This window comes from Prionailurus viverrinus, chromosome B4 (genome assembly GCF_022837055.1).
Source record: "Prionailurus viverrinus isolate Anna chromosome B4, UM_Priviv_1.0, whole genome shotgun sequence".
Lineage (NCBI taxonomy): Eukaryota > Metazoa > Chordata > Mammalia > Carnivora > Felidae > Prionailurus > Prionailurus viverrinus.
The window spans coordinates 9,276,501-9,298,737 of NC_062567.1; the positions used below are offsets into that span (position 1 = coordinate 9,276,501).

At 48.1% G+C, this 22,237-nt stretch overlaps 1 protein-coding gene across 5 annotated transcripts in view; it reads right to left on the reverse strand.

Moving 5' to 3' along the window:
- The window catches only part of SEPHS1 (selenophosphate synthetase 1), a 31,555-nt gene extending 11,426 nt beyond the window's left edge, over positions 1 to 20,129 (reverse strand). The window contains exons 1-7 of one of the 5 annotated variants that reach the window (XM_047866298.1): positions 19,936 to 20,129; positions 16,781 to 17,050; positions 11,913 to 12,016; positions 9,788 to 9,895; positions 8,403 to 8,557; positions 4,589 to 4,679; positions 2,007 to 2,106 (exon numbers count right to left, since the gene is read on the reverse strand). In XM_047866298.1, coding sequence (XP_047722254.1) covers positions 2,007 to 2,106; positions 4,589 to 4,679; positions 8,403 to 8,557; positions 9,788 to 9,895; positions 11,913 to 12,016; positions 16,781 to 16,973 — 751 coding nt within the window. In that variant the 5' untranslated portion in view covers positions 16,974 to 17,050; positions 19,936 to 20,129. The other 4 variants (XM_047866299.1, XM_047866300.1, XM_047866297.1 and 1 more) reach the window with 4 other exon arrangements.
- Positions 20,130 to 22,237: the final 2,108 nt, after the last annotated feature.

Sequence of the window (22,237 nt, forward strand, 5' to 3'; positions counted from 1 at the left end):
TGTAACAAGTACCCACAGTGTGCCCCGCGTTCTTCTCCGCGCTGGGGACACCACGGCAAACAAAACAAACAAAACTCTCTGCCCTCTTGGAGCTGACGTTCTAAATGCTGGTTTGCTTCCAAATCATCTGCACAGATGCTTTTCTAGAAACAGTTCCTCTGGCACATCAGAGGTTAGGACTTCAAAGACTCACGAGAAGAGCTTCCTTCTTAATTATGCAATATGCCTGGTGTTTTCTATCTGCATATGAAAGGCAGGAAAAGGGGAGAATATGATGCTTCAACTCTATGAGAAGTAATTCCCTCAGCAAGCCTTGCTGCTTTCAGGAAGGAGAATTCTGCTTCTGGAACTTTCCTGGTTTATTTTATTAATTTTTTTTCTTTTTTCTTTTTCTTTTTTTTTTTTTTTTACCATTTATTTATTTTTGAGAGACAAAGAGAGACAAGAGACAGAGCATGAGCAGAAGGGGCAGAGAGAGAGAGAGACAGAGACAGACAGACAGACAGACAGACAGAATCCAAAGTAGGCTCCAGGCTCTGAGCTGTCAGCACAGAGCCCGACACGGGGCTCAAACTCACAAACCATGAGATCATGACCTGAGCCAAAGTCGGACACTTAACCAACTGAGCCACCCAGGTGCCCCTTTCCTATTTTATTTTAATCTGCTTTTCAAACTTAGTACCAAAACATTCACTCAATTACCATGCATAGAGACTGTGAAATAGTCTCAATTTCTTACTAAATTGTTCAGAAAGGAACAGACCATAATATTACAAGCATTACAAGCAGTAGTTTCAAATCCTAGGTCCCCACTGATTAGCTGTGTGACCCTGAATGAGTTGGTAGCTACCTTGTAAGGTTGTCCTAAAAATTAAACAGGAAAGTAGGTCAAGTTGCTGATATACAATAATTACTAAATAAATGGTAACCGCTATTATTACATTTTATCAGTATTAGGAAGCTAGATGAGAAATAAAATGTAGAGGAAAAAATTATGACATGTCTATTCCTTTATACACACAAATGTGGGAATCAACAATGAGAACACCTTGAAATAATAATACTTTTTTTTTTCTTTTTTTTTTTTTTTTTTTTAGAGAGCGAGAGTACAAGCGTGAGCAGGGGAAAGGGGCAGCGGGAGAGACAGAGACAATCTTAAGCAAGCTCCACGCTCGGTGTGGAGCCAGACACGGGGCTTGACCCCACGACCCCGGAATCATGACCCGAGCCACAGTCGAGTCAGACACTCAACAGTCGGAGCCGCTCAGGCGCCCCACTAAGCCAAATACTTTCGAAAGTATGCTATATAAATTTCACTTCCATTTAATCGGGGCGCAGAGGAAGTCGATACTGCCCATAATCACAGAAATTTAGAACTAGAAGGAACAGAGAGAAAATAGAACTTCAACTCTTCTCTGCGCCTGGCACCGCTGTCACTGTGGGGGGATCTAAGCAAGAGGGGGACAGAGGTGCTGGCGGGGCCACGGCGCCCCGGACCCCAGGCGCACAAAGTGTGCTGGAGGAAAAGCTTTCGCGCCCTCACGCCCTCATCCGATGCAATGTTTCGCCCAGTCCTCGGTCATCCGTTTTCTCGAATGCAAGTCACATTTAAAATGCGTTTCTGGGGCGCCTGGGTGGCGCAGTCGGTTAAGCGTCCGACTTCAGCCAGGTCACGATCTCGCGGTCCGTGAGTTCGAGCCCCGCGTCGGGCTCTGGGCTGACAGCTCAGAGCCTGGAGCCTGTTTCCGATTCTGTGTCTCCCTCTCTCTCTGCCCCTCCCCCGTTCATGCTCTGTCTCTCTCTGTCCCAAAAATAAATAAATGTTAAAAAAAAAAAAAAAAAAAAAAAAATGCATTTCTGTCAGGAACGCACAGAGTATCTGGATTCCTACTACTGACCTATGACCTCAAACCAGGGACACACAGACGGGCCTGCAGTACTGGCCGAGACTGTACGTGGCCCACAGAGCCTACACTGTCTCCCTTCTGGCCGATCCCGCCCCTTACCTGTTCTGTTGAGCCTGGCCATGTTCATCATTGCCTCCTGGTATGCCAACTCGACATCTTCTTGGGTGACCACCAGCTTGATCTTATTCCATTTTTCAGGCTAATGACGGGAACAGAGGTTAGGAGGAAAAGAGAGGGAAAAAATGTGATTAATCTTCTAACCACTGAAGAAGAGTGTATCTTTCCCTTTGTCACCTTCTGGCGGTTTCCCTGACCTAAATTTGTACACAAAGGTAAGTTTTCCAACTTGCTCTCGTGACTAAAGTTTCAGGGGCCCCTTCAGACAGAGAACCGTGCGATCTTTTCTGTTCTCGACCCGCAACTGCCGTGGCCCAGGCCTGCAGTGTGCCGGCCACGGAAAACCAGCAGGATGCGCCACGCACGCACACAGTCCCAGGTGCCCCTGCTTCTCCTCCCCACCTCCTCTAGTAAGCTGATGGCTCGCGTTTTCATACAACTACACTTTTACTGACTTCACCTAAACTCTGCATCAAGCCATCTGCGTGGACAAGACGCTACGAAAACAGCTTCGGGGCGCCTGGGTGGCTCAGTCAGTTCAGTGACCCACTCTGGGTTTTGGCTTAGGTCATGGTGTCACAGTTCTTGGGATCGAGCCGCATCAGGCTCTGCGTGGACAGCGTGGAGCCCGCTTGGGATTTTGTCTCCCTCTCTCTGCCCCTCCCCCATTCATGCTCACGTGCTCGCTCGCTCTCTCTCTCTCTCTCTCAAAAATAAACTTAAAGGGGCGCCTGGGTGGCGCAGTCGGTGAAGCGTCCGACTTCAGCCAGGTCACGATCTCGCGGTCCGTGAGTTCGAGCCCCGCGTCGGGCTCTGGGCTGATGGCTCGGAGCCTGGAGCCTGTTTCCGATTCTGTGTCTCCCTCTCTCTCTGCCCCTCCCCCGTTCATGCTCTGTCTCTCTCTGTCCCAAAAATAAACATTGAAAAAAAAAAAAAATTAAAAAAATAAATAAATAAAAAAAATAAATAAACTTAAAAAAAAAATTAGAGAATTTGATTGCATGCACCCCAAGGACAGCGTTGGGTGACCACAGAGGAGATCACGAAGGTCAGGGGAAAAGAGGCTTCCTTTCTTCCACAGTCTGATTTCCAAAGAATCTAGCATCACGATGTGGGTTCATGACATACTACCATTACGCTCCGTTAGCGGCCATCATTCAGGCATTCGTTGTCTTTAATAATATCCAACGATCTACCACCCAACGCAGTAACTGAAGTCCATCCCTGCGATCCTCCCTTGGCCCACAGCTCCCCGTCCTCCCCCAGAGGTAACAACCTCATTCTCTTGCCACACAAAGTAGTGTTCTCATACACACAGGTGCCAGGACAATATACCCTTGGGTTGCTTCTGACCTTCGTGAAAGGGTATTAGGCTGCTACATGACCTTCACATCTTGCTTTTTTCAATTTTGAGCATTGAAAAAAGGACAGGTGGTGTCAGATTGGGGGTAGGGAGCAGGCTCCCAAACCCTTCATCTTTCAGGCTCCTCTGCCTCACCTACTACCAGTAACCTTGTTGAATTACTCAGACCTGGGTGGTCCTATGGAAAGTCCCTGTGGATTGCTGGCCTGTGATGGCTTTCCAATCCGATGTACAGGTGATCATACCTGATGGGAAACCTCCCCTCATCACAGGACGGAAGGGAAAAATAACTAAAAGAATGTGGCTTAGAGATTTTCTGTACTCTGCTGTATTGAGCAAGATATACCTGGCTGATAAATAACATAAAATTATTGTTCCTTTTCAACTGTTTCTCAGGAATGGTAGTTCAGATGACAGTTGCAGAAACGAAAAGCATCAAGTTATGTGAGACTATGCCACAACTGGATTCATTTTTGAATTGTTATGGCAAGGAGAAAATCCTAAATGAAGTATGATTACAGCTTAGCGGAAAAGTGACTCGGAATAAATAACTTCATATTCTAGATGCTTCCTCCATGAGGTAAATATTTATCAATATGTTGTGAGTTACTAATTATGACTCATTATAATTATAACTCATTATAACTATATTTAGTTATAACTAAATATAACTCATTTATATAAAATAAATAAAACAACCAGAAACCTCAAGACTAAAATAATTTGTCAATAACTGTGCCCATAGTTCTACCCCAAACACTACACTTTCTGTACACTCTCCTTTTGTTAGTGATGCTTAAGACACAAAAGATAAAGCATTTAATACGCGTAACTCTGTCTTTAACATAGGACGACGGACAGTTCCTAGAATTTCTGTAAGGATGTGGCTGATAAAACACTTCCCGGCAGTGCGACTATTTCGAGAAGACAGAATGAAGACGTGTGGCAGATCTGCGATGTGTGCAAACACGTGCAAGGGGACGGGCTTACTTCCGGACGAGACGTGGTGCTCGCTCTGGACCAGACACACCTTCTCGAGAAGCGAACTCCGGTGCCAGACCCAGGAGATGCGCAACCGATCGGATGTGCGAGGTGAGCGCCCTGGTCTCCAAACCAGCCGCCCCAACAAAAACTACCACGGCCCCAAACATGTGCTGCTACCCCGCCCCCTGCCCACGATGGCAAGCAGCGGTTCACTCACGATATCCAGCCACTGGTGCACAGCCACGGCCACCTGCGTCCCCAGGGGCTTCGTCAGCACAAGCACGTCCCCCGGTACTGCGTTATCTGGCCTGGAGAAGAGAACAAGGTAGGTTCCAGTCAGGGGCACAGAAGAGACAGATGCACTATCAGCAGAACAGGAGCAAGAAGAGGCTGGTGAAAACTATCTGTGCTTACTTAAATTTAAGCCAAACACCATCAGCGGAGTAGAACCTTCCAACTTAGCGCTGAGGCTGCCGCTGGACCAGAAGCAATGACAGAACTGAGGAGCGTGCAATCACCCACAGGTCCCCCCCACCCCCGAGAAGCGTCTGAAGAAGCAAATCACTTAACCTTCAGCCCCGCTTGTGTGCGATTCTCAGTACAGACCCACCGTGGTTCTGGGACAACCAGACTTCTGATACCAGGGCTGTTTTTCACAAGCACTTACGAGGTAGAGACGCAGTGGGATGTGGCTCAAATCTGCCAGTCTAACGTTTAGGCGATTTCAGCAAAGTTCTCAAACTCAGACTGTTCAACAGTAAGTTTCCTACCCGGCCCCAGACAGAATCCTTGGTTGTTCCTGGTCTGTTTTTGTTTTTTTTTTTAAATGTATAGACTTCTCTCTAAGTTTATCTAGAGAGTGACAGCATACACACACACACACACACACACACACACACACACACACACACACACACGTGAGAGATCGGGGGAGGGGCGGAGAGAGAGACCCCAGCAGGCTCTGTGCTGTCAGCATGGAACCCGATGCAGGGCTTAAACTCACAAACCGTGAGATCATGACCTGAGCTGAAATCAAGAGTCTGATGCATAACTGACTGAGCCACCCCAGCGTCCCTGGCGGTTCCCTCTCAAAGAGGGAAGGCAAACACTGACAACACGAGGACCGATCCCCAAGCCACACTCCTATTATGCTGCATCATCACTACGGGAGGCACCTGTGTCTTCCTGGCCACCCAGCTGCTCTATCCTCCGATGGCAGATGACGCACTCCCTCACCCACGTCAATTACAACGCCCGGGGCACAGACTTCAAGTCAACAAATAACTCCCCGACTCATCCTATGTCTCTACCCGCTGTTAGGTTTGAAAAATGTTAACTCTATTAACAGTTTACAAGAAACTCATTTTCCAAAAACCAGACCTTAAGACATAAAAGTCTTCAGCTCTGACTCAACCACACCTTAATGCTTATACGGTCTTGCACATCACAGGTTATGTGTAACCCATAAAAATTACTATCAACAAGTTACATGCAATAAAACTGACGGGTTATTTTTAAGTTTACGGGCACTATCTTACGAAATATAATCATGTGTATACGTTCATTCCTATTTTACAAGCTAAACGTACATACTGTTGACCAAAAAAAACCCACCGAAGCTTGTTTTATTATTTTTCCTTTCTAATTGTTGCAACTGCTAAGTGCTTTTTCTACCAAAAAGCTGAAATGTGTGAGGCAGACAGACTTTCAGGGTCTTCTGTCCTCTCTATGTGGCAAGTTTGAGAACCGCCCACATAAAAGAGAGGAAAACAAAACTCTGATGTAAGTAAAAGGCAAGACCCTTCGCACGAAAGCTGTCAGATAATGTGTCTAAAAGGAGCTCCAAACAATCAAAAACCGGGCAAAAGACACGAATATATGAAAAACACGCTCAACTTTACTCACGAAGAAGTAAGGTTCAGGCCACCAAACTGACTGGCAAAGAACAAGAGGTCTGTTACCAACACGTGGCCTTCCCATTCGCTGCTGCCAGAGCCTCTCTGAAGGGCAGCCTGGAGACACCCAGTGCAGATACTCCGCACGCACACTGGACCCAGCAATTCTACTATGAAATATTTCTTACCGAGAGCCACGCTCACGCACAATGATCGGTGTGTAAGGGTACGCACCGAAGTGCTATTTATAATGTCAAAATAATTGAAAATAATCTAAATGTCCACAGTAAATTGGTTAAAAATTGGAAAAAGTGGTTGCCCAGTCCAGGAAGGGAAACTGGTGACAAGGAATGGGGGAGGGACTCTGCATTGTAGATCTTTCTGGATCTTTTGAATTCTGAACTGTGTGGACACGGTGCCTCATAGTATTTACTCATGAAAAAGGGTAAACGAATGGAGTTTCGAATCCTTCAGAAAATGGGACACGGTGGCTTTTCTTAACAAGACGTCAAATGTGAAAAGTTAATAATTTGTATCAAGAGAGAATCTTTCAAAAAGAGAGAGAAAGAGGGGCGCCTAGGTGGCTCAGTCGGTTAAGTGTCCGACTTTGGCCCAGGTCATGATCTCGCGGTTCGTGAGTTGGAGCCCCATGTTGGGCTCTGTGCTGACAGCTTGGAGCCTGGAGCCTGTTTCAGATTCTGTGTCTCCCTCTCTCTCTGACCCTCCCCCGTTCATGCTCTGTCCCTCTCTGTCTCAAAAATAAATAAACGTTAAGAAAAAAAATGTTTTTAAAAGAGAGAGAAAGAGAGAAGGGGAGAGAATCTTTCCCAAGATCCAGAAAAGGCCAGAAAACACAGGAAAAGATATTCACATTATTAGCTACCGAGGAAATGCCCATTTCACTCAGGGCTGTGTCACCTCCCACCCGCTAGGACGGCTGCCATCAAACATGCAGACAAGAACCAGGACTGGTGAGGACACGGACGTTCTCCCACGCTGCTGCTTTGGATGTAAAACGGTGCCACTGTTGGGAAAGCCATGTGGCGGTTGCCCACGATACACAGTTACCACAGGACCCAGTAGCTCTTAGGTCTATACCCGTGGGACAGGGAATGTACGTCCACACAAAAGTTCACAGCAACATCATTCATTAACACATCCATCAACTGTGAACACACCAATGTCTAACATGGGCAAATTCACAAAACAGAAAGCACATTACTGGTTTCCAGGACGGGGGGGTGGGAGGGAACTGACAGTGACCACTAATAGATACAGGATTTCTTTTGGGGGCGATCAAAACGTTCTGGTATTGGACAGCAGTGATGGACGCACAACCTTGTGAATGTGAAAAACCAATGAAGTGCATACTTCAAAAAAGTTTAATTTTACGTGGTATGAAATTTTGTTAAATAAATTGTACCTTAATGAATAAAATCTAGGTGGTGCCTGGCTGGCTCAGTCACAAGAGTGAGTGACTCTTGATCTCGGGGTCGCGAGTTAGAGCCCCAGGTCGGGTGCAGAGATTACTTAAACAAATACGTATTTTAAAAAATCCAGAATTTTTGGGGCGCCTGGGTGGCGCAGTCGGTTAAGCATCCAACTTCAGCCAGGTCACGATCTCACGGTCCATGAGTTCGAGCCCCGCGTCAGGCTCTGGGCTGATGGCTCAGAGCCTGGAGCCTGTTTCCGATTCTGTGTCTCCCTCTCTCTCTGCTCCTCCCCCGTTCATGCTCTGTCTCTCTCTGTCCCAAAAATAAATAAACGTTGAAAAAAAAATTAAAAAAAAAAAATCCAGAATTTTTAGTAAATACAAATAAGGCACTGATGCATGCTACAAAATGATGAACCCTAAAACCATCACGCTAATATTATGTGAAGTCACAGAAGGCAGAAGGGGAGCAGGGGGAATGTGACGGACATTGAAGGAGGGCGGGTTTCCAGCTGGGGTGACAGAACGTCCTAGATCAACTCTGGTGACGGACGCGTACCTCAGTGAACGTACCGAAGATCACTGCTTTGTGTACTCTAAATGTGTGGATTGTATGTGATGTGAATGAGCATCTCAACAAATCTTTGCCAAAAAATGAAAAAGGGGGAAGCAGGTCAGGAGACACGAAACAGAAATCAACTTACATGATAAATTCGTTGGGCTGGCAGACGGTGGTAGCCACTCCTCCCAAAACGATCCAGGGGTTTAACACCGTCTGGCCACCCGTCACAGACGTCCCTGCCTCCTCGGCTGCGTCTTTAAAACCCTGTATAATTAGGGGCATCACTTTATCCCTTTCCTACGGTTTAAAAGAACACAAATGAAAAGTCACATAATTCAGTTCAAAACGCAGGAAAGAGAATCCACCCTTGTAGTTTTAACAAAAGACTGTAGGGGCACCTGCGTGGCTCAGTCAGTTAAGTGCCCGACTTCGGCTCAGGTCATGATTTCGTAGTTCCCAAGTGTGAGCTCCGCGTCGGGCTCTGTGCTGACAGCTCAGAGCGTGGAGCCTGTTCAGATTCTGTGTCTCCCTCTCTCTCTCTGCCCCTCCCCCGCTGCGCTCAGTCTCTCTCTCTCTCTCTCTCTCTCTCAAAAATAAATAAAAACATTAAAAAAATTTTTTTACATAATAAAAGATTGTAAAGCCCTGAAGGAAGTCCTGGAAGCTTACAGATGGGGCAGGGAATAACAGAAAGAAATACGGAACAGTTGACATTGTAACCATTTTATCAGAAGTTAGAAGTTGTTCTAGGTTACAATGTGAATGAAGCCCAGATAACAGAGAATTAAAAACTAGAATATGACTGGATATACAGGTCTGCCCTAAATCTGAGCCAGCAACTTACACGGTTCCCAAGAATTCCAAGACTAGCTTAAAAAAAAAAAAATTTTAATTAATTTAAAAAAAAAGGAAAAAAAACCCAGAACTCTAGAGGTAGCTTAATATGCATCCACATGCCCTTCTCCGGGGCCTGTTAAAGTCATGACCCAAGCGCATGTTGTGGGGGCTTTATTGCAAATAGGCAGGGCAAGACTTCTTTTGGGGAACAAAAATGATCTAAATGGAAATCCTCTCTGTGTCAACCAGCAGGCACTGGCAGCAAGGCCACACACACTGCTGAGTGAGCCATAAACACACACGACACCCGTCTCTTCACCATCCACATCAGCGACCCAAGCAGCAAGCAGAGGAAGGCGGCCAGCCTCCGTGCCACAAGCCGGGGGTCCGCAGGGCGGGCCCGGTCCACACGCCTGGCACGGAGGTGCTATTACTGTGGCCTAGACTTTATCAAACAAACATGACTGTCTTGGCTTCAGTCTACCTGGAAGAGAGAACGGGAAGCAGGTGGTGGAAACGAAAAGAAGAATAGGCCAGACTCTCTATTTTAATTCACGGACAGCTGCCAAAAACTAAACAGGGAGCCCGACAAGAGAAGGAAAGCTGCACTGCCTGGCCGCCTCGCTTTACAGACGAGGGACGCAGGGCGACCCGGTCAAGTGACGCCCCTGAGACAACAACACTACTTACCCTGTCCGTCATCTTATTACTGATTCCAAGGAGCATCAGCATATTGTCACATTCTGTGACCCCCATCGCGTAGAGGTCGCTGAGGACATTGGCACATGCTATCCTGCCCTGGAAGAGAGGGGAGGCGTGAGCAAGCACAAGTAGGGGACTTTCCGTATGTGCCTACAGGGCACGTCCCAGAACTCGGGGACTTTCCAGGGATGTGGTCCCCGTTTTCTGTGTCCTGCATTCAGTCACAGAACCACTAGGTCGTTCCTTCAGTCTTTCTCAGACATTCCTGCAGCAGTAATTTCCATGTTCTTTCCCGTTCTAAGATATTGGGAGAAATCTGCAATTTACGCAGATGGGGAATGGGGGTTGGGGGCACACGCTGGGGTGAGCGAGGCTGCAGCGGATGGTTCTGGGAGAACTATAGAAGGAGAAAGTTTGAAAACAACAGTCCTAAAGCAATCTTGGAAACGGCCATGTAGCCTAAACAGACGCTAAAAATATGTTGACTTTACTGGTTACAGAGAAGACGGTTTTTTATAATACAGGGAGGGAGAAATTTTGGTAGCTTCTTTTCAAGGCTCTAGAAGATAAACAGGAAAAACATCTTGGTTGAGAAATCAAAAAATAGAAGAGACAAAAAAAACCCAAAAAACAAAACAAAACAAAACCATCCAAGCTCGAAGTCAGATTGTTTTCTAAAGAAAATAAAAAGTGTTTCCAGTGAGCTATATTATTTAATAACGGACTTCAAAATGATTCAAAAGAAATGTGATAAGATTTTGTTCTTTTATCACCACTGGAGATTTATTAAAGAGAAGTCGTCGGGGCGCCTGGCTGGCTCAGTCAGTAGAGCATGCAACTCTTGATCTCAAAATTGTGAGTTTGATCCCCACGTTGGGTGTAGAGATGACTTAGAAATAAAACTAAAAATAAAATAAAATAACATAAATGTTAAGTTGTCACTTCTAGACAGTGAAGGAGAAAAATAACAAATTTTTCTTCTGATATAAGGACAATCAAACCCCCAAGGATTATTTCCAGCAGCTGGTTCATGGCTTGTTGAGGTTTCCTTACAACTTCCTGGCAGATCAGCAGTGAGCTTAGAAGCAGCACTAGCAAGGGCCACAGGTGTTTTGCACCTTGGGGGTGTAGAGCTGCAGCAATTTTCTGTCCCTTCTGTCCTGGGCTCTCTCACGTGCTTTTAAGACATGCTGGATAAAGGATGGATTCCGGTTCTAGCACCTCTGCCTCTGGTGGCGCCTGGGGTGTGGTGCAGGTCAGGCTCAGGATTACTGCTCGAGAGAAGAGACACGCAGAGGCCAGACCAGGTTTCTAGTAAATTGTATGCGTGTCGCTGGCACCTGAGAGGTGGTCTTCCTCCTCCCCGCACTTAGCTGTCTCATGGCCTAGGTCCCTATGTGTGAGGCTTGATCCCAGTGCCCATGGCACACAGGGAGGACCATTTCCTAACAATGGGACGTTCCCAGTCGCTTCTTCGGCTCCTTGTCTGGTAGGGTAGGGGGTTAAAGTTGGTTAGACCAAGGGGTTGCTGGCGTAACCATGCACAGAACAAATGGAAAATATATCTAGGCAGGCCACAATCAGCAGCTAGAAACTTCAACGCAGCAGTTCGGACATGTATTCTACACAGTGGCAGCTAACACACCGAGGTGGATGGTGACCAGAATCAGAATGAATGGTCAAGAAGCTTAACTGTGGTGAGATGCTAAGCTGTTTACTTCCGGAAGGAAACATCTAGGATCAGTCCCGCTACAGAGTATGGTTAACACCTCTAAGCCTGAAACACAGGAGTGTGGAGTTGACAACAGTCAAAGAGAGAAAGAAAGAAGGAAACCACAAACATGTCAGTCAACACACATGCTGAGACAACAGGTGTTCGTGCAGACGTGCATCAGGTACAAGAGCAGCAGAGGGCTCACCGCGTCTGCTGTGACTGCCTTCCGCAAGGTACCAAGTGTGAGCAGGGCACAGATCCACTGGCTCCACGTGCAGAAGTCAGGGCAGGGCGGGACGAGAACAAGTTGGGTGTGACAAAAACAAAATCCCCAGCCACAGCCCCAAACCCGACCAACAAGCAGTCCCAGATGTAAAAACGCACCAGGGTCAAACTCACCATCATGTAAGGGTCATCGACGATAGGATAAATGTAATCCGTGGTCTGTACCAAAGAAAGACCGCCGTGCCTCAAAGGAATGACACAAGTATCCATTCCAATGCCTGCAAAGATGAAAGTTACCATCACCCAAAAGTCAAATGGAAAAGCCGTTTCATTTCCTACCACTGGTGTTGTGAAGACGAACAGTCGTGTGCACGACACTTAAGGAACACTGCACCCTGCCAATAAAGCAGCATGTTTCCTATCAAGTAGCATTAACTGAAATAAACGTGAAACATAACTAGCTTAAGATAGAAAGTGAGAATAAAATTCGTTAGTCATGAAGACTCAACTTCTACACGGTACAATTTTTAGACTTTAACGATGCTTCAAATGGAAATTTCCCCTTCATATTACCGTATCATGTGACTGGCACCACAGAGAATTTCCTTAAAGATGAGAAAGTGTAAGCACAACTTGGGTTGTCTTATCTATAGGTGCTTTCTGAACCGATCTTCAGGCAATTATTCTATTTTCCCCAACAGAAAATCTGTAAAATCTTTTACACACATAAAAAAAAAAGTTATGGGGCACCTGGGTGGCTGGGTCGGTTGAGCATCCAGCTTTGGCTCAGGTCATGATTTCGTGGTTCGTGAGTTCGAGCCCCACATCAGGCCCGCTGCTGTCAACTTGTCACTGGAACAGGTATTCATATTCATTGCTTCCAGTCAAGCAAGTACATACTCTGTGGTACCTAGGTGATCTGTTACGTAGGTTCCCAGAAGCATTTTTTAAGAGGAAACTTTAACATTTCATGCTATTCCTCTTGTGGAAAACTTGTAAATGTCACCTTTACTAACTTACATTATGAACAGGGAAAAATACTTCGCTAAACAGGCCTGTAGGAAACATTTCAATTCATTAAGAATTGTTTCTAGGGGTTCTTTCCCAGTCTCTCTCAAAAAAAAAAAAAAAAATCGTATCTAAATGTTCAGAAAGATAACATGGACAATTGATGATCTAATTAGAAATAATTCCCTTTTACTCAAATCAGTTTAGAAATGATGGAGACTGGGCTGCCGTAGGCTACCTTTCTTTGAAAATCACCTGTAATGCAGGTGTTCTCAAATTCAGACTGGCCTTCCCACCAAGTAAGCTGAATACGGAGTGCTTTCCTATGCGTCTCTCCAAAGGATCCCCTCCAGACCTCTTGGGATTATTTCAACTTTGTGGCGAACAGCCGAAGGCAGAGAAAGAGTCAGGATGAAACAGCAAAGGACACAAGCGCACAGCAGGCACCCTCGCAATTCAGAATTCCAAACGGAAGGAGAACAAGTCCTGTCTGTATCAGGCTGAAGCGAACACACCAGTACCTTTCATGTTTTGCTTGAGCAACACTGCTGAGGCACAGCTAACCCAGATCCACAACGGCAAAATACCCAACAGAGGCCGACTCATAGGGCACCTTACTTCCCCTGGCCTTGACCCCTTATTACGAATGCAAAAACAAAATCAGGTTTAATAAAAAGACACAGGCTCATCGAAGGCGGGCTGATTTTCTGCAAAGCAGTGTCTGGATGGCAAGTCTCACAGATCTGTGACAATGGACAGGCTGCCCAGGTAGTGAGTGATCCCCAGCGGGAGGTCAGACCGCGCAGGGAAATGCACGGAAATTCATCCCCGGCAATTTCACCCGAGGGCGGCTGTTGAGCAGGTAAGTGCCAAGGTGAAGAACCACAATTTAACTCATATTGAGTCTCCCTACATTGGTAATGCCAACAACAGGTTATTCTGAGAATGTTACTATTTGCTTTAGAAAAGAGTGAAACACTGTTTTCTTCGGGGTTTTCATGTAAACTACAGGACTCCTGAAATAGACTGACTGCAGTTGCTGAATGTTAGCTTTCAATGTTTCTAATCTGGTTAATCCTAAACTTGAATTAAATAAATTTGAGGGGCGCCTGGGTAGCTCATTCGGTTGAGCATCATCTGACTCTGGCTCAGGTCATGGTCTGGTGGTTTGTGGGTTCGAGCCCGCGTCCTGCTTCCGTGCTGACAGCTAAGAGCCTGGAGCCTGCTTCAGATTCTGTCTCTCCCTCTCTCTCTCTGCTCCTCCTCTGCTCATGCTCTGTCTTTCTCACTCTCAAAAGTATATAAACATTAAAAAAAATAAATTAGAATCGTGAAGAACTTAATTTCTACTTATATGCCGCATCAGAGCATTCTGAGTGGTGACTCTTGAGCCTGTGTACCAAAAAACCCAACATTTCATTACTAACGTTTCAGATCAACTATATTTACATGATGTTTTTTATGTACAATGCATTAGGTTAAATCAAATATGTTAGAATTAATTTCTTCTGACGCTCTCTGTTTTAAAGATTCAGAAATTTGAAATTATACATGTGGCTCACATCACATTTCTTTTGGACAGCACCAGTCCGGTCCGTGGTGATTGGGGGAGAGAGGGACAGTCCAGGGAGAGGGCAAGCGGTAACAGAGGAAATTGCCACAGAGTGGAGGAAGCCTCAAATACCAGAATGAGCAGTGCAGATTTAATTAGCAGTGGACGCTGGAGAATTCTAAGCTCTCAGCAAGACTGAAGCCGTCAAGAAAAAATAACCCAATGATCACACCATCACCACCAGGGATGGTGATCAATACTCGATAGCTCGTAAGTACCAGGCAAGAAGCACTGATTTCAACATTTCTTTAGTTAGAATACATCTAAATAAACATGTGTACGTTTAACAACTGTTACATCTTAGAACCCGGGAGGTAGGACACTCTAGCTTGGAAACAGATAGGGGTGCCTGGGTGGCTCAGGTGGATAAGCTACCAACTTCGGCTCAGGCATGATCTCACAGTCTGTGAGTTTGAGCCCCACATCGGGCTCTGTGCTGACAGATCGGAGCCTGGAGCCTGCTTCGGATTCTGTGTCTCCCTCTCCCTCACTCTTGCTCGTGCTCTCTCTTTCTCAAAAATAAACAAAACATTAACAAAAATTTAGAAACAGATACACACGGTACATATACACACACAAATAATTTCTGGTACTTCCAACAATTACAAACAGTTCATCTTACAGACTGGGAAACTGTCACTCAGAAGGGTAAGACCGTGCACAGATTACCATTAGTGACAAGTAAGTGACTGTTGTCAGGATACGAATCTACATCCAATTCCAAAGCAAAGTTGTGGCTATCTGGATATACCACTTCTGTACAAGGTTCTAACACTATGTTTTCTTCAGAGTCCCTTTGTTTGCAACCTGGGGTCCGTGTACCCCTAGAGAACACCGTGAATGCTACATTTTGTGGGTGTGCATTTTTCTGGGAAAGGGTCACGGCTTCCAGTGACTTCTCAGGAGCCCTGTGTGACTAGACTCCTTTGCTACCGTGTTCTGGTAACAGATTTTTCTACCTCTCCCCTTGCTGCTGACATCTGTCCCCGATGCCACTGCTAGGTTGCAGCTGGTGCAGCCCCTCTCCTCACTTCAAACACGCCGGTCTCAGAGACCCGAGGGCAAACAGTACGGTGGGCGGAGGAATCAGAGGACGCGGACTCCAGGTCCTGACCCTCACCGAGTGACACGGAATGACTTACTCGACCCTCCCCGGCATCACGGGGCTGAGGGAAGGAGCGAATGATGTGACCCATTTTCAAAATGCTTCACCGCGCACGGCATGCTCAGCGAGGTCCGCAGGGAAGTCAGAAAGAGGCATTACTACTTTACACGTAAGGTTTTTATTGCATCTCTTTTCGCCCATTTGGCAGCGTCTTTCTCTCGACCACGTTATCTGACAGCTTTCTCGGTATATTCTTATTGCCTGACAAGCATGCCGACAGTCGATCCAGCTCACTCCCGTGGTATTTCTCCCGGCTTCCACACCAGCTAGATGACAGTGGTTTTCGCACTGAACTCCTTCCTGGGAGCCAGCCCCGCGGCCCCTAGAGTGTGGGGTGTGAGTTTTCCCCTCTCCCCACCAAAGCAGCTCGGCTTTGATATATTCTTTGGGGAAGAGAGGAAGATCTCGGGTTGGAGGACAGAACTACACAATAAGACAACGGGTGAAAGTAAACGAAATGAAAACCTTCTGTAAGAAAGCTGATCAAGTCGAATACCACGACTACCAAGCACCCAAACTCCTGGAATACATGCCAAACGCTCAAAAGGCAAAGCGATCACGGTGTTTCGCCACGTCCTTAGCGCACCACATGATAAAAGCTAACAATTTCCAACAGCCTAGAATTTCTTTCTGAGCTCTGTGTTTGGGAAGAAGCAAACCACTAAAAAAGGAATTTAGTAAAGAAGGAAAACCACGCTCTCGATGCCAGATGACGTCCCAGGGTCAAGTACAGCTTCAGTCTTCTCCCTCCTCCCCACAGGAGCTTGGCAAACAGTGCATATTGCAAAGGAACCCCAATTCCTCCCCAACCCAGTCACTGCCCCCAAAGCACCGCACGATGACGCACAGACACACCTTTCTTTCCTAAGGCAGAGAAGAGAACACAGGCATTTTAAGGAAAGTTTTAGGACAGAGGCATAAAGGAGTTTCTGCTTAACCCTCAGCTAACTACAAAATTCGATTTAGCAAGAAACACTTTCACTGTAACAGAATTGTCTCAATTGCATACTTAATAGTTTAAAAAAATGGCTACAGCACATTCCTTGATGCTTTTCAAGTATTTCCTCCAAATAAGCTACAATAATGTCATAGCTATCTCTGCTTTGCTCTTTGGATCCTTGCAGAAATTAGATTTAAAAAAAAAAAGAAGAAGAAGGCAACATGGGAGGACAGAAATTTGGCTTTTGACCCACTGACTACAACTGCAGCCAAGACGCTGTACTTGGGGAAGTATAAAGGGAAGAAGGGCTCACGTACCAAGTCTTGGCATCACTGCTCCCAGAAATTGCTCATCTTCTTGGAAGTGGTTCTCTTGTAAGGATTCCAGCAGTTTCTGCAGGACATCTTGGGGCACTTTGCAGCCAGTGCCCTTGAGTTCAGTGAATCTGGTTAGCCGGAAGCTCTTGTCCAATTCATAACTTTCCGGGTTAAAGGACTCCCGCGTAGACATGGTTCTTGGGCACACACACCTCACAGCTGGGCTCCTCCCCTCCCGCTCCTAGCCGCCTGGTTTCTTTACAGATCCACCTAGGCATCACCAAAACACAAAGACACCATTACAAGAATGCTCACCAGTATTTTGCTAAGAATCAAGTGAATACAAGACGGTGCCGAGCATGGAAAGAGTTGAAATCATCCAGACCAGGGATATGCCGATTTGAGGCCACAACAGTTCATTATAGTGATGCAGAAGCCCGAAGAACTCATGTAGGAAATTGTACCATCAGACATCTTCCAGGGAAGGTCTGAGGTCTGTGTTGCTGTAACTGTGGCTCTGACGGGCAGCCAGGACGCCTCCCCTGAAGAAGGCACTTCGGGCCAGCTGGCACATGACACAAGGCCATCTTGAGCAGTAAGTCTCATAGGCTCTTCTGGCGGCCAACATCATGAGAAAACTTCTAGTCACTTCATCTGTCAGCCTAGAAGCACTACGGTTTAGAAATCAAGAAGTCTTGGCTAAAGTGACTTTTCTAGAAAACCTTTTAACATCTGCTGTCCCCCACAGAAAAATAAAATGCCCATTAGACACGCTGCAGGAAAAGGATGCTGACGGAAACGCATTTGATGAAATACTTCGTGATGCTCGATTCACTTTTAGAAAAAAGCATGTTTTCATTCTGAGCCAGAAGGACAACGTGATCCAAAACTAAGGAAGCCTCACTAAAGAACAGAACTTGAAAGAAACGTGGAACAGCTGTTTAACACACCAAGATTAATTTTCTCCAAGAGAGCGGTGGAAAGTTTTCTAACGTTTTAATGCAGTGCTCTTTCCTAGAAAGCAAACATCCCACCCAACGAACCAGGACCCACACATCATTGAGAAAATATGCTTGCTCCTGGTCGTTACCGCTTCGTTGCAGAACTAAAATGAAAAAAATCACACTGTACGAAATCCCTAGCATTAACGTACTTGGTACCAGTGGAAGTTTCTAGAGCAAGCCCTTCTAAGTCTGAAGTCTCAGAGGTGCAACCAGAATCTTACATGCACTCCCAAGGTTTATGAACCTCCAGATTGATACTTCACTGGGCATAGAATTACAGACACCCCAAATTTCAGGGTCAGTTTCCCCTATAAAATTTACGATGAAGAACATCATTCCCATTTATAGAGTTTTCTATCCCCTGGCAACCACATCACTCATTTAAAATTAATCTCCCTCTCTCACACACAAAAACAAATAAATAAAATAAATCTCAGAAAGCCTGAGTTTGGGCGGTAATCCAAACTGTCTTTACAAAAACATCTTTGGGGTGAGCAATCACTTCAGTTTGAAACGTACAACCGAACAGGAGTAAATCTTCAAATACTCCAAGAAAACAACCCATCCAAGAGAAGGGTGGCAGGAGAGCAAAGGAAATTACCTAGAGGGGAATTCTGAAGCCATTTTAGAGTTAGGAAAAGTCCAATAGCACTTTGAGTTGCTAGAGTTTGGAACAAAACAGTCCTTTCCTCACAAAACGCCTCGCGTTTAACACCGCCTCACTCCTACCCGGAGGAAAAAAAAAAATCCAACTCACGAGGCATCCAGTTATTTTCCCACCTCCAAGCCTAACCCCCACCCCCCAAAAAAGAGGCGGGGAACTGGGGGGACTAACCATCTTTCAAACATAACTTCTACCGTCCCTGATTTTTAAGAAGAAAAATGTCTAAAACACCTTAAGTCCAAAAGCACTCTGAAGTTTTAAAATTCCAAATGGAACGAGGGATACACATCACACTCACATCCAAACCTTGCAAACTTACAGGTTTTGGAGGGTGGGTGTGAGAAAACGGGGGGGTGGGGGGAGATGTGCTCGGGGAAATCGTAATTAATGGGGGGGAGTAAATTTCCATAATAAGAGAGCTTCAACTCCAACCCCAAAGCTGCATGTTTACACCTTTAAAACAATGATATGAATATTTAAAGACAACGGTTAACCCTTTCCTTCTCGGCCACCTTTGAATTTTTTTTTTTTTTCACCGAGAGCGCCAAGCGGGCCGCACAGCTCGGGGAGCACGGTAAGCGGGGACGGGAGAGGGTGCAGCCGCAGCCCCATACCTACCTCCCTACCCCCAAGCCCCTAAGCCCAGCAAAGAAACAATGGGGTGGGCTCCGGGCCCGGCGCGCGGGGACCGGGCTCTCTCCATGCAGCACGCGTCCAGGAGGCAGCCGGAGCGCCGAGGCCGGCACGCGGGGACACCTTAAATCTCAGGCTGCCGCCTTTAAAGGCAGACCCGGCCTGGGCTCTTTGTGCGGCGCGGCGCGGCGGGCTGGCCGCGTCCGGGCGGAGGCAGCGCGGCGGCGCCGCCGGCTGGGCCATGCCAGCCCGATCTCCCCGGCGGCGGCGGCGGCGGGAACCGCAGGGAAGGCGCGAGGCGCGCACGGCCAACCGGCCGCGGCGGGGCGGGCGCGAGCGCGAGCGCGGCGGGACCCCGGCCCGCGGGGCCGGCCCGGTCGGGGCGCCCAGGGTCAGGCGGCGCCCGCGGGCCGGAGGGCGCGCGCGTGGGGGCGGGGAGGGCCCCGGAGGCGCCGCGCGCCGCGCCCGGGGACCGGGCTGGGTTCTCCCGCCGCGCGCGCGGGCCGCCGCCGCCGCCGCACAAAAATGTCGGCGGGCGAAAAAATTAACCCCTGCGTCGCCGCCGCCGCCCTCCCCCTCCACTCCTCCCCCGCCCTCTCCTCCCTCCCTCCTTCCCCGGCTCCGCGCGGCGGCGGCGGCGGCGGCGGCGCGGGCGGTGCTTCTTTTTTAAAGCGGCCCCACCAAGCCCTGGCTCTGCCCCTCTCCAGGCAGCGCTGGAGAGCGCCGGCCGTGCGCGGCTCCCGGCGGGCCCGGGCGGCCCGGAGGGGGATCTGCACGGCCGCCATGGGCCTGCGGACGAATATTCCCCTTTAAGCCTGGCGTCGCGCCCCCCCCTCCCCAAGCCAGGCGCTTACCGGTTCGCTTTGCGCCCTCCTCCTCCTCCCGAAAACGGGACTCCGGCGCTCCCACAATGCACCGGGCGCGGCCGGGCTCCCTTAAGCGTCGCCTGAATAAAAATGCCGCTCCCGGCGGCGGCGGCGCGGAGGGCGGGAGGGCCCGGGCCGCGCCTGGGCGCCGCGGGGGCTCGGCCTGGCTCGGCGGGCCCCTGCCGGGAACCGGGCCGCCGCGCTCCGCCGTGCGCCGCGCGCGAGGGGCCTTTAAGGGCCGGCTACCGCCCTTTAAGAGGCGGCGGGCCGCGGCCGGAGCGTCTCGGTGGCTGCGTGCGGCCCGGGAAGGGGGCGGGGGCGATGTGCAGGCCCGAGCGCGGCAATGATTGGTCTCGGGGGAGGGGTGGGGGGTTGCAAACCCGAGGAGCGGTGGCATCCGTTGCATGATGCAAAAAGGATTGATTTCAAAAGTTGCGAGTTGCATTGGCAGCAGCCTTTGGCGCCCGGGCCACCTACTTTTCCTCGACCCGCCGGAAGGGCCGGGAATGTTTTCCAAAACCTGGCCGGGCTCCACCGCGCTACACCCTGCGGGACGCTGTACCTGCTCCCCGAGCGCCGCCGTCGTTTCGTACTGGGAGACAATGACCGTGGAAACAGTTTCAAAAAGAGTAGGAGCAGAGGAAAAGCCGCCTCTGCTGCGAGGGAAGATTTAAAAACATAAACGGCGCGTCTGATTAATAGTGACTTGTGTCGTCTCTCCCTTCTATTGTTTTAGCCTGGCTCAGGAGTTAACGTGAGCCTCACTGGGTGTGCAGACGTCCTGCAAAGTTTCTTGAATGTTCAACGTGCTTGGGAGGGAGTCCGAGCTCAAGGTTCCTCAGTTACATTGTTTGCTCTTCACATGTCCAAGTAAACATGGCAGCCTAATACTGTGTGTGTTTGAATTAACACTGATAGGGCAGCTTCAGCTTGCGAAAGTGCTTTCTTCGGGTTTTCAACTCTCGGAGGCACTGCCGATGAAAGTAAAGCAAAATGCTTTCATAACACTACGTCTTTTAGGGCTTCCCTCAAAACCGAGGAGTGTGGAGGAATGCCGACGAAACTTTGCTTTTCTAACTGGGTTTTGGGGGCAGGGATGTTTTTGGTAACCGAAAGGTGCTTTATGTTGCGGTTCAGATCTGCGGGCTCTGCAGATGCCCTTTTTCATTCTTAAAATTTCTGCCGGACAATTCCTCGGGGTGTCAATCTTGGTGAGGAGGCAGAAGTGATGCAACGAAGCCGACCGGCTGATGCAGGCTTTTCTGCGCTGTGGTTTTTTTCTGTGTGCCTCTACAGGAAGTTAGGGAAGAACATAGTAGCCCGGATTCTCCGATGTGAATTGTTGGGACTTTTTTCTTTTCTTCTGTTTTCTTTTTTTTTTTTTTTTAAGAATGGCACGGCCCTGTGGTTGGCAAACCTGGATCCGCATCTGCATCACCTGGGAAGACGCCTGTATACACACCCCAGACCTCCAGACCCGGGAACGGAGGATGCAGATACCTTTAGTCCTCGCATCCCCTCCCTTTTAAGATTGATTTTGTGAATCGTTGTGGGGTTTGGGTTTTGTTTGTGCGTTTTTAATTTTTTGTTTTAGTCAAAGTCACAACTAGAAAAAACAATTTGGGGGGTTAGGGGCAAGGTGAGTGGGGCCCGACATGAAGATCATGTGTCATGCTGAGGAGTTTGGCATTTGTGCCGTAGTCAGCAGAGTTTGTCAGATTTGTTTTTTTACAAGTTGAGCTTGTAGAAAAGGCTGCACCTCATCTGGGAGGATGCAGACTCCTGGAGGGGAAAACGGGGCCACATCTCTAATTAGCAGGTAATTGTAGTAGTCGAGCATGGAGTTGAGGGTATTTGAAATGAAGCAGCGGGAATGTGGACAAAAGAGAGGAGTGGAGGTGATTTAGTGTGTGGTTGGAGCAAGAAGCATAAGATGACGCCCAGATTTCTAGTTTGGGGGGTCTGGGTGGGTAGTGATGCTAACTGAGATGGGAACTTTGGGAAGGCAAACAAGTGTAGGGGCGAGTTCGGCTTTGAAAATGTGAAATTTCAGGCACCTGCCAGATAGTCTAGGCTGAATGCAATGGGTCACACAAGGGCTGGCGCTTGGGGTGGGGGTGGGCTCTGAGTTTGAGATGCAAATGTGGGACCATCAGCATGTAAATGGGGTTTCTAGCCTCGGAAAGAGGTGGGATTAACCGGGAAGGAGAATTGTGGAGGAAAGTGAAAGAGACCTTGGACAGAGCCCTGCGGGGCTTCCTTGTGGAATGGCTGGCGGAGCAAGAAACTG